Source organism: Aethalodelphis obliquidens, unplaced genomic scaffold (assembly GCF_003676395.1).
Source record: "Aethalodelphis obliquidens isolate GAN/ISIS:26980383/991018 unplaced genomic scaffold, ASM367639v1 scaffold53, whole genome shotgun sequence".
In the NCBI taxonomy this organism is placed as follows: Eukaryota; Metazoa; Chordata; class Mammalia; order Artiodactyla; family Delphinidae; genus Aethalodelphis; species Aethalodelphis obliquidens.
Window position 1 is genome coordinate 1,203,123 of NW_020837997.1, and position 12,410 is coordinate 1,215,532.

At 45.0% G+C, this 12,410-nt stretch overlaps 1 protein-coding gene and 1 pseudogene across 1 annotated transcript; one reads left to right on the plus strand and one right to left on the minus strand.

The window, feature by feature from the left end:
- The first annotated feature begins 335 nt into the window (after nucleotides 1-335).
- LOC113608865 (olfactory receptor 1361-like) lies at nucleotides 336-1,276 on the plus strand. Its single transcript, XM_027085836.1, is given in 2 exon segments — nucleotides 336-504; nucleotides 507-1,276. Coding segments are annotated over 2 exon segments (939 nt in total).
- A 9,168-nt stretch (nucleotides 1,277-10,444) lies between these two features.
- On the minus strand, nucleotides 10,445-11,102 carry LOC113608995 (small nuclear ribonucleoprotein E-like; annotated as a pseudogene).
- Nucleotides 11,103-12,410: the final 1,308 nt, after the last annotated feature.

The window sequence follows — 12,410 nt, forward strand, 5'->3', positions numbered from 1 at the left end:
TACCCTGTGTGCAGGCTGAGCCTGCTCTGGTGACCAGATGAAACCTTGGGGCATAGAGATACACGTGATGGAAGTGAGAAATGGTCAGTGTGCTTGGGAGCTGTCCACCAAACTCCAGGTGACATCTTGCAGGTGGGCTGTGGGGAATGAATGGTGTGTTCACTGATGGAAATGACGCAGCAAATGGTGGGGGAGGGTCCTGTTGCAGGAGGGAGTGGGAAGAGCTGATGAATGGCTGAACTAACAAGAGGGGATGAGATCCAGGGTGCAAAGGAGAGGCTGGCCTTGGCCAGCACCCTGGACAGCTCCGCTGTGTCATTTCTGATTGATTCAGGATGGCCGTTGAAGGGGCAAATCTCACCCTGGTCTCTGAGTTCCTGTTCCTGGGCTTCTCGGAGGACCCCAAGCAACAGCAGCTGGTGTTCGTACTCTTCCCGAGCATGTACCTGGTCACAGAACTGGGGAACCTGCTCAATATCCTGGCCATTGCCATCGATGTCCAGCTTCCATGTACTTCTTCCTGGCCAACCTGGACTTTGTGGACATTTGCTACACCTCCACCACCATCTGCAAGATGCTGGCCAATCACATGTCAGGACACAAAGGGATTCCTTATGCTGGCTGCCTGACCCAGATGTTCTGCTTCACGTGGTTCGCCGGCATCGGCAGCTTCCTGCTGACCGCCATGGCCTACGACCGCCATGTGGCCATCTGTCACCCTCTGCACTATGCCATGTCTGTGATACCACAGCTCTGTAGGCTCCTGGTGGCAGCATCCTGGACTGCAACCTTTGGGAATGCCTTGACCTACACGATATCACTGACCCGCCTCTCATTCTGCATCCACAACCAGGTCCCCCATTTCTTCTGTGACCTCAGCCGTCTGCTGAAGCTCGCATGCTCTGACACCTTTCTCAACAATGCAATGGTGTACACCATGGGCGCCCTGCCCATCATCACCCCCTTTATGGGCATCTTCGTATCCTACACGCACATCTTTGCTGCTGCGTTGAGGATCCCGCCCACCAGAGGCAAGCGGAAGGCCTTCTCCACCTGTGGCTCTCACCTCTCTGTGGTGTCCCTGTTCTACGGCACACTCATCAGGGTTTATTTCAGCCCCATGTCCTCCCGCATGGCCCAGAAGGACACAACCGCTGCAGTGATGTACACCGTGGTCACTCCCATGCTGAACCCCTTCATCTACAGTCTACGCAACAATGACATGAAGGGCGCCTTGGGGGCCCTCATCAGCAGGAGGCCAGTTTTTATTTGGTGACCACAGCATTGGAATGCCTGTCCCAATACAGCTCCCATCTGTTCTGAACTTCCGGGCACAGTCCCAGTCTTAGAGAGTTCCTTCATATCACTCTTGGTTCATTTGTTTATTACCTCATCCTTCCAACAGATAGTTATTGAACATCTGTCACATTTTACTATTTACTGTTTAGTATTTACAGTCTTTCAAGAGCCTGGCAGAGAACAAACAAAATCCCTGATCTTGTGGCACTTAAACTGCAGCCTAAAGCACACATAATGGTTAAAAGGAAGTACTCTGGGGCTTCCCTGGTGGTACCGTGGTTGAGAGCCCACCTGCCGATGCAGGGGACACGGGTTCGTGCCCCGGTCCGGGAAGATCCCACATGCCGCGGAGCGGCTGGGCCCGTGAGCCATGGCCGCTGAGCCTGCGTGTCCGGAGCCTGTGCTCCGCAACGGGAGAGACCACAGCAGTGAGAGGCCCGTGTACCACAAAAAAAAAAAAAAAAGGAAGTGCTCTGGAAACCAGAGAGATCAGGATTCAAGCCCCACATTGGGTTAAGGGTCAGGTTAAGCTGCTATAAGAAAGAGACCCAAGGCAAAAGCTCAGAAGTCATAACATTTTGCAGACTGAACTCGGAATTTTTAGCAACATTGTTGCTTCAGAAAACTTAGTAGACATCTGGTCTAGTTGCTTCTAGCTAGTTCCATTGCTAGAACATTCCGTGTTCTTTTCTAGCCAGAGTTCTTGTGTCTATTTAATTTGCAGTATTTACTTCATTGAACTATCTACATCTTTGTTATTCTCCATTAATGGTCATCTGAAACAGCAGCCTTGGGCAGGCTCCTTGTTTATACTGTTTAGGGGGCGAGGAAGCTGTTGGCTCTTCCAAACTTGTGATGTTCCTGACTTTGAAAAGTGGTCAATTCTTGTGTAAGAGCATCTCTTTCTTGTGATTTCTTGCTGAAAGCAGCAAGGAGCATCCCACTTACAGTGACATTCTAACACTTTACAATCTTTACAATCACTTCTAGAAACGCAGGCTTAGTAGACATACGATCTAGCTTTCAGGTAGGTGATCGCGGGTGATGACATTACCAAATGTTGTTCTTTGGCATAATGAGGGTCAGTTATCCAGTCTGCAATATTTGTGACCTTACCAGCAGGTCACTAAGCTAATGCAACTAATTTGTTTTTTGTTTGTTTTTTTTTTTTTTTTGCAGTACACGGGCCTCTCACTGTTGTGGCCTCTCCCGTTGAGGAGCACAGGCTCCGGACGTGCAGGCTCAGCGGCCATAGCTCACGGGCCCAGCCACTCCGCGGCATGTGGGATCTTCCTGGACCGGGGCACGAACCCGTGTCCCCTGCATCGGCAGGTGGACTCTCAACCACTGCGCCACCAGGGAAGCCCTGCAACTAATTTTTGATTTTTGTGATTGCAACACCCCATTCCTGATACTAATTTTTGTATTAGGTAGGATGAATAGCCTACCTGCTGTATTTGGGCTTCTATAACGAAATACCACAAATTATATGGCTTAAATCACAGAAATTTATTGTCTTACAGCTCTGGAGACAAGTCTGAGATCAAGGCATTAGCAGGTTGGTTTCTTCCGAGGCTATAAGGGAGAGTCTGTTCCATGCCTCTCCCCTCACTCCTGGTGGTTTACTGGCTATCTTTGGTGTCCCTTGACTTGTAGATATCTGCCTTCATCTTTACATGGCATCCTCCCTGTAGGCATGTCTATCTCCAAATGTCCCCTTTTTATAAGGAAACCAGTTACCTTGGATTAGGAACTCACCCTACTCTAATATGGACCCATCTTAACTACTATATGCAAAAACAGACACATTCTGAACACTAGGGGTTAGGATTTCAACACATAAATTTGGGAAAGGGATGTAATTCAATCCATAACATTTGCTTAAACAAAAGACTAAATGAATAATGGGGACCCCCCCCGGTGGCACAGTGGTTAAGAATCCACCTGCCAATGCAGGGAACATAGGTTCGAGCCTTGGTCCAGGAAGATCCCATATGTCACAGAGCAGCTTAGCCCGCGTGCCACAACTAACTACTGAAGCCCTTGCACCTAGAGCTCGTGCTCAGCAGCAAGAGAAGCCATTGCAAGGAGAAACCCGCGCACCGCAACAAAGAGTAGCCCTGGCTTGCCACAACTAGAGAAATCCCTCAGGCAGCAACAAAGACCCAACACAACTAAAAATAAATAAATAATTAAAAAATTAAAAGAGTAATGGCTCAAGCAAAGTAGAAGTTTATTCCCCTCTCAACTAACAGTCAGAGTTCTATATCAGTGGGTGACTCTGCTCCTTTCAATCAATCAGAAACCTCGGTTCCCAATGTTCTATTTCTTGTCTATTTCCCTGAACATTATTATTGTCTGTGAGGTTGAAGCTGTGAACTCTATATTGAAAAAAAGAAGAAGGAAGAAATCAGCGAGCACAGCAGAAGAAAGTCCCTGATCTTGAAGCGTCACGTACTTTTCGCATTCCACCTAGCTGCAAGAGAGGCTGGGAAATATGGCATAGGTGGTCAGCCATGTTGCTAGGCTGTGATTCTGTCATTACAGCAAAAGGAGAGAGTAGATTTTTGTGGAGAGCTGGCAGTCCACATTCCAACCCTCCAGCCACCGAATACATGAAAGCATGCTTCTCCCCACCCATAGAATCCACTTATACCCTGCCCTGAAGAAGATAACCTAAAGTCCCATCCAGTGATGCTTTCAGCTCAGAGTCCAAAATCTCTGCCTGATACACAGTCTTCTTCAGCAGAACAGAATGTTTATCCCATGATCTAATAATTTTTAAACTAGAAGTTTATTTATCTGGCCCTCCTCTCACCCATAGTACAATATGAGACCAGCTACTGGTCCATCATAATGATCAAATCCCACAGGGCAGAATCTATTTAAGATTTCCCTGCTTATGAAGTGGAATAAATTCTTTGGCTCTAGAGGGGAAAACCTCTTTGTGTGTTATTCACTGCAGTCTCTGGTTTTGCCATCTGGGATATTCTTCCTTGTCCATTACCCTCTGTGGCCACCGTCAATGAAAACTGAATCAGTTGATCTAAGAAAGAAATGGAAAATTTTATCCGAGCCAAATTTGAGGATTATAACCCAGGAAGAGCATCTCAAAAAGCTCTGAGAATTGTTCCACCTGTTAGAAGTCAAGGCACAGTTATATAAGTTTTTTTGAGACAGAAGGCTGTACATCAAAAAGTGTATTATTGACAGTTTACATAATCCAGATCTAAGTGTCATTGTGGTGGGTCATGCGACCCCTGATAAGCTCAAGAAGAAATGCTATCTTTTTTTTTTTTTTTTGCGGTACGCGGGCCTCTCACTGTTGTGGCCTCTCCCGTTGCGGAGCACAGGCTCCGGACGCGCAGGCTCAGCGGCCATGGCTCACGGGCCCAGCCGCTCCACGGTATGTGGGATCTTCCCGGACCGGGCACGAACCCGTAGTCCCCTGCATCGGCAGGCGGACTCTCAACCACTGCGCCACCAGGGAAGCCAGAAATGCTACCTTTGAAGGAGTTCTCTGGTTGATGCTAGGAAAATGTTGCTCTTTACGGCAGGTATTCCTGCCAATGGGGGAGGTTTGATGACGAATAATGCACATACACAATGCACAGTTCGGCGGAGAGACAAGGCCAAAAAGCAGAGGAGAATTTTTACGGTTGAATTTTGCTTGTCTTGCCATAAAGTATGAATTTTATTTCACACCACATTTGAAGTAAACATAGAAGGAAATACCCTTCTTGGGAATTCTACAGCCATCATCGCCTGATTCCTCTAATGCAAATTAGGGAACCTGGGAATTTTTTTTTTTTTTTTAAAGCTGCTCTGGATCTTCGTTGCTGCGCACGGGCTTTCTCTAGTTGTGGTGAGCGGGGGCTACTGTTCGTTGCGGTGCGCAGGCTTCTCATTGCGGTGGCTTCTCTTGTTGTGGAGCACCGGCTCTAGGCACGTGGGCTTCAGTAGTTGCGGCACGCAGGCTCAGTAGTTGTGGCTCACGGGCTGTAGAGCGCAGGCTCAGTAGTTGTGCTGCACAGGCTTAGTTGCTCTGCGCCATGTGGGATCCTCCCGGACCAGGGCTCGAACCCGTGTCCCCTGCACTGGCAGGCGGATTCTTAGCCACTGGCCACCAGGGAAGCCCGGAACCTGGGTATCGTTCTAAGGCTCAAACAGGCACAGACTGGGCGCATGGTTTCGAAATAATTCTCTGGAACACTTCACAGGCTATTTGTTCCCAGCCAGTAATCATACCGGAAGCTTTTTCCCAGCCGAAGTTTTTGCATTCCTTGATTTACCCGGGTCTCTTTATCATGTGAATGGTGGCTACCTGAGGTCCTTTGAAACAAAGGTCTCGGGTGAGAAGGTGTGTCAGTCTCAGCTGGGAACACCTGGGGTCACCCACCTGGACATGTAACACTTGTAGGGACCCCCACAGACATTTCCGCAACCAACCAGAGCCAATGGTGTGGCTGGACTAGCCCTTGTGGTTCTTATGATTTCAAGACACCTCAGCAACAACCATTGGGGAACTTTGAAAAAAAGATTTCTTACAGGTCCTGGAGGGTACAGGACACACCGAGGGCCACACAGTGAGGTCACAGGTAGAGAGACAGCACAGACCTGGGGTTCTGCCTTTATTAGGGTCCAAGTGTGGGGTGCCTGGGGCGTTGCAGATTCACTCTTTATTGGCTAATTTAAAGCCTAATAACAAGAATTAGGGCACAAGAAGGGAGAAGTAGGGCCGCGCAAATGGTCAGTTATTTAGGTTACCCAGGGCTTTCTGAAAGGAGAGCCTCATGGGTGGGGCAGCCTTGTTCCTTATCTGGTTGTTTATCTGGTCCTTATCTGGTAGCTGTATGTTACAGCTGCCGATATGTTTATTCAAGATGAATGAATTACTATTTGGCCATAAAAAAGAAAAATTCTGCCATTTGTGACAATTGGACCTTGAGGGCATTATGCTAAGTGAAATAAGTCAGACAGAGAAAGGACAAATACCGTTTGATGTCATTTATACAGTTATATGTGGTATCTAAAAAAAACAACAGCAACAAAATGAATTCATAGATACAGAGAGCAGATGGGTTTTACCAGAGGCAGGGAGTGAGTGGTAGCGTAAATGGGTGAAAGTGGTCAAAAAGGACAAACTTCAGGTTATAAACTAATTAACTCAGGAAGTGTAATGTACAGCGTGATTTGTATAGTTAATAATACTGTACTGTGTATTTGAAAGTTGTGAAGGGAGATCTTGAAAGTTGTGAAGGGAGATCTTGAAAGTTGTGAAGAGAGATCTTGAAAGTTCTCTTCACAAGAAAAAAAAATTGTAACTATGTATGGCGATGGTTGGGTTTTTTTGTTTGTTTTTATTAAAGTATAGTTGATTTACAATATTGTGTTAATTTCAGGTGTACAGCAAAGTGATTCAGTTATACACATATATGTATACATCTATATTCTTTTTTTTATTCCATTATAGCTTATGGTGATGATTGTGCACTAGACTTATTGGGGTGATCATTTGACAATATATACAAATATGGAATCATTATGTTGTGTACCTGAGTGTTGCCTGGGATAAGTCATTTCACCCTTTTGAGTCCCCATTTTCTCATATGTAAAATAAAGGTAATAATGCCTAGTGCACAGGGATGTTAGGAGGATTAAATGAGATAATACAGTTCGTGAATGACTGGCAAGCAAGATGACTGTAGATGTGAAATGAGGACTCTCCTGGCAGTCCAGTGGCTAAGACTCGGTGCTTCCACTGCTGGGGGCGCAGGTTCCATTCCTGGTCAGGGACCTAAGATCCCATGTGCCGTGTGGCAGGGCCAAAACAATTAAAAATAATTTTTTTAAAGTGTGAAATGGATAAACACATTTTACTTAAATGTGTAGAAAACACAACTGGTACCTCAACCCTGCACTATGATGAGGCCAAAGAAGTTATTTGAGTTTTTTTTTTAATCGTCAGCTGGTAATAACAACATAAGGGTAACAATATGAAGAAATGTTTTAGAACCACACTCCCAACAAAGAACACCTAAAAAAAACAAACTGCGTTGCCTTCTCAACAATTTCTCACTTCACTGATCATTTCTAGCTGGAGACACTTTTTTTTAAAGTTTTTAAAGTCATGTTTATTGACGTAGAATTTACATTCAGTAAAACTCACTCTGACGTTTGACAAATGCAATGACCACCATAACCAAAGAGTAGAGCAGTTCTTCAGCCCTGCTGACTTAAAAAATATTCACAACCTAAAAGCTGAGAGTCATGTTTTATTCGGCGGGAATTTTTAGGACTTCAAGCCCAGGAAGCAGCATCTCAAGTAACCCTGAAAGAACTGCTCTGGGGAGGCCAGGGGGAAGCCAGGTTATACAGGCGTTTTGCAACAAAGGGCAGATGGTCTGAACATCGAAAGATTGTTAATTAAAGAAAACCAGATATGTCAAGTTAAGGAATTTAGTGCTTTTCTATGTATAGGAAGATACAAGAGTCTGGGCTCACTGAAATCATTATTTTGATATGCACCTCTGTTATGTGGGGCCAGTATCCTGTGTTTTCACATCCTGAGTTTCCACAGCGCTCACTGTGGGGAGGGGCTGCAGTCTGATGGCTGCTAGATGGCAGGTATTCTTTCCTTCCTTAGTTCCCTCAGGGCTCACCGGCTCAGGTCGGAAGACTGCAAGCACTGAAGACTGTGACATCCTTCGTTTACTGATACGGCAGGCAATATTCCATTTATCAGCCCTGACCCCCCACCCCAAAATCCTATGCAACAAACTCTTCCTGATCCTTAGGAATGCACTGATCTGTTTTCTGTTGAAGGGGTTAAATTTAATCAATAAAATGATCTACTATAGAAAAAAATTGTAAGCACAAAGAAATAAGTTTTTAAAAGGATGCTTTGAAACAAACAATCTTTAACATAGTCAAAAGAATGGAATTTAAATATAATCTCTGTAAATTAAAGCAGTTGACAGTTCTCTTAAGATAGTTGTAGAATAAATAGCTAGTCTAGTTACTGTGGCAAGCTTCAGGCTGGGGCCAGTTAGTAGAAAAACTATTTTATTGTATTTATTTTTTAAAAAACATTTTTTATTATTTTTTGGCCCTGTCAGGTCTTAGTTGTGGCACTCGAGATCTTCACTGCGGCACTCGGGATCTTCGTTGTGGCATGTGGGATCTTCCTTTGCAGTGCTTGGGCTCTTCACTGTGGTGTGCGGGCTTCTCTAGTTGCAGAGCACAGGCTCTCTAGATGTGGTGCATGGGCTCTAGAACGCGCGGGCTGTAGAACGTGCGGGCTCAGTAGTTGCGGCATGTGGGCTCAGTTGCCCTGAGGCACGTGGGACCTTAGTTCCCGAACCGGGGATAGAACCCCATCCCTGCATTGGAAGGCGGATTCTTAACCACTGGACCACCAGGGAAGTCTCCTAGAAAAACTATTTTAACTAATGGAATTGAATTCTACAGAAATTCTCTCAGGGGCAGATATACGTTCTTAGATATTTGGCACCTTCTCAAAAGTTTACCCTGCTACCACCATGAAAGGGACAAAGAAAGCAAAAACCTTTATTCTATAAATATCAATCGTCACATGTTCAAATACACTTTAACTCCTTGAAAAGCTTCTTTCAAGCACTAAAATTCTGTCTTTCAAGCACCAGCCCTGAAGTTTGTCAGCATCTTGAACTAGACTGAACCGAGTCACGTGCCATGGCCGAAAAGTTCTAGTTGAAGATACTTTGTTTTGTTTTGTTTTAATTTTATTGAAGTAGAGTTGATTTACAATGCTGTGTTCATTTCTGCTGTAGAACAAAGTGATTCAGTTATACATATATATTCTTCTTCATATTCTTTTCCATTATGGTTTATCACAGGATATTGAATATAGTTCCCTGTGCTAGACAGCTTGCTGTTTATCCATTCTGTATATAATAGTCTGCTAACTCCAAACTCCCATTCTAATAGACATTTCTCCAAAGAAGATATACAGATTGCCACCAAACCCTTGAAAGAATGCTCAACATCACTAATCATTAGAGAAGCGCAAATCAAAACTACAATGAGGGGGTCAGAAGGGCCATCATCCAAAAATCTACAAACAGTAAATGCTGGAGAGGGTGTGGAGAAAAGGAATTCTCTTGCACTGTTGGTGGGAATGTAAATTGATACAACCACTATGGAGAACAGTATGGAGGTTCCTTAAAAAACTAAAAATAGAACTACCATACGACCCAGCAACCCCACTACTGGGTATACACCCTGAGAAAACCATAATTCAAAAAGAGTCATGTACCACAATGTTCATTGCAGCTCTATCTACAATAGCCAGGACATGGAATCAACCTAAGTGTTCATCAACTGATGAATGAATAAAGAAGATGTGGCACATATATACAATGGAATCTTACTCAGCCATAAAAAGAAATGATATTGAGTTATTTGTAGTGAGGTGGATGGACCTAGAGTCTGTCATACAGAGTGAAGTAATTGAGAAAGAGGAAAACGAATACCGTATGCTCTCACATATATATGGAATTAAAAAAAAATGGTTCTGAAGAACCTAGGGGCAGGACAGGAATAGAGACGCAGATGTAGAGAATGGACTTGAGGACATGGGGAGGGGGAAGGGTAAGCTGAGACGAAGTGAGAGAGTGGCATGGACATATATACACTACCAAATGTAAAATAGATAGTGGGAAGCAGCCGCATAGCACAGGGAAATCAGCTCGGTGCTTTGTGACCACCTAGAGGGGTGGGATAGGGAGGGTGGGAGGCAGATGCAAGAGGGAGGGGATATGGGGATATATGTATATGTATAGCTGATTCACTTTGTTATAAAGCAGAAGCTAACACACTATTGTAAAGCAATTATACTCCAATAAAGATGTTAAAAAAACAAACCTCCTAATCTATCCCTCCCCCATCTTCTTCCCCCTTGGCAACCACCCGTCTGTTCTCTACATCTGTGAGTCTGTTTCTGATAAGTTCATTTGTGTCATATTTTAGATTCCACATATAAGTGATATCATATGGTATTTGTCTTTCTCTTTCTGACTTATTTCACTTAGTATGATCATCTCTACGTCCACCCTTGTTGCTGCAAATGGCATTATTTTATCCTCTTTTATGGCTGAGTAATATTCTAGTTGGAGACACTTTGGAGCAGAGTAATATTACCTCCTTTGAGCATGATCCGCCCCAGGTGTTTTCTTGACTTTGTTTTAGAATGAATCCCTCAGCATCATCTGATATAAGGTTTCTGTACTCATTAAAACCAATGATACAGCCCTCTATCTGCATACTCACTTGCTCATAAAGCTACAGTTGAGGGACTTCCCTGGTAGCACAGTTGTTAAGAATCCACCTGTCAATGCAGGTGACATGGGATCAAGCCCTGGTCCGGGAAGATCCCACATGCCGCAGAGCAACTAAGCCCATGCACCACAACTACAGAGCTCGCACTCTAGAGCCCGCGAGCCACAATTACTGAGCCCACATGCCACAGTTACTGAAACCCACGTGCCTAGAGTCCGTGCTCCGCAACAAGAGAAGCCACCGCAAGGAGAAGCCCATGCACTGCAACGAAGAGTAGCCCCGGCTCGCCACAACTAGAGAAACCCCATGCGCAGCAATGAAGACCCAACGTAGCCAAAAATAAATAAATAAAATAAACTTATACTAAAAAACAAATAAATAAAATAAAGCCGGACTTGAATCCGAGATCTCTTTTGCAAGTATCTGAAAATGATGGGGTGCACTGTCACCTTCTGCACCTTTTGGTTCTGACCATGGTACCCCATGGTGGATGCTCACAATGACTAACCCACCTGAGATTTCTTTTTTTTTTTTTTTTTGCGGTACGCGGGCCTCTCACTGTTGCGGCCTCTCCCGTTGCGGAGCACAGGCTCCAGATGCGCAGGCTCAGCGGCCATGGCTCACGGGCCCAGCCGCTCCATGGCATGTGGGATCTTCCCGGACCGGGGCATGAACCCGCATCCCCTGCATCAGCAGGCGGACTCTCAACCACTGCGCCACCAGGGAAGCCCCTGAGATATTTTTAAATGATAGATTTAAAGAAAAAAAATCAAGGAAATGATAGAACCTTTGGTACACAGACATGGTTTTAGCAGCCACTGTTGGTGACCTCTCCCCACATTCCTGCAACACACCCGTAGTTCACCTGCAGACAGTTCCCATCACATGCCAACGACTTCTGATACAGAGTGTTCTTGGCCCGCGTGTGGCAGACCAGAAGCTGCAGGGTGTTAATGCCCAGGGTGTAGCCATCAATCTCTGAGGGTCAAGAGTTGGTGGGCAAATACCCCCAGCATCCTGACCTTTCAGTTGGATGACTCTAAGATGACTTCAGAGTAGACGTCAGAAGTGTTCATAAGATCCCTAGTGGAAACAACCCCTGGTTGCCCGCAGCGGTAGCCACTCATGAACGTACCTCCTCTCCCTGTCTCCTTTCCCCACTCTCTCACCAGGCTTCCAGGAACCACCTCCCACAAACTCTTGTTTGGGGGTCTACTTTTGGGGAAACCCAAAGTAAGACATGGGCAGAAGGGTAGAGGTGACATGGGGATAACTAAAGTTTGTAAACTCTGAGATAGTGCATCTAAAACACTCGGTGCCTGGTGCATAGTAAACACTCAACAGATGCTATTGGTTGTTTTGTTGTTGTTACTTTTTTAAAATTGTGGTAAAATACACATAACATAAAATTTACCATCTTAATCTGTTTTCAGTGTATAGTTAAGTAGCATTTCATCTCGCAAAATGGGGACTCTGTCCCCATTAAACACTGACTCCCCATTTCCACCCCTCAGCCGCTTGCACCCACCTTTCTACTTTCTTCTGTCTCTGTGAATTTGACTACTCTAGGGACCTCATATGAGACGAATCATGCAATATCTGTCCTTTTTGTGACTGGCGTATTTCATTTAGCATAATGTCCTCAAGTTTCATCCACATTACAGCTTGTGTCAGAAGGTCCTTCCTTTTTAAGACTGAATAATATTCCATTGTGTGGGTGAACCATATTTTGTTTATCCATTCGTCCACCAAAGGCCATTTGGTTTGCTTCCACCTTTTAGCTATTGTGAATA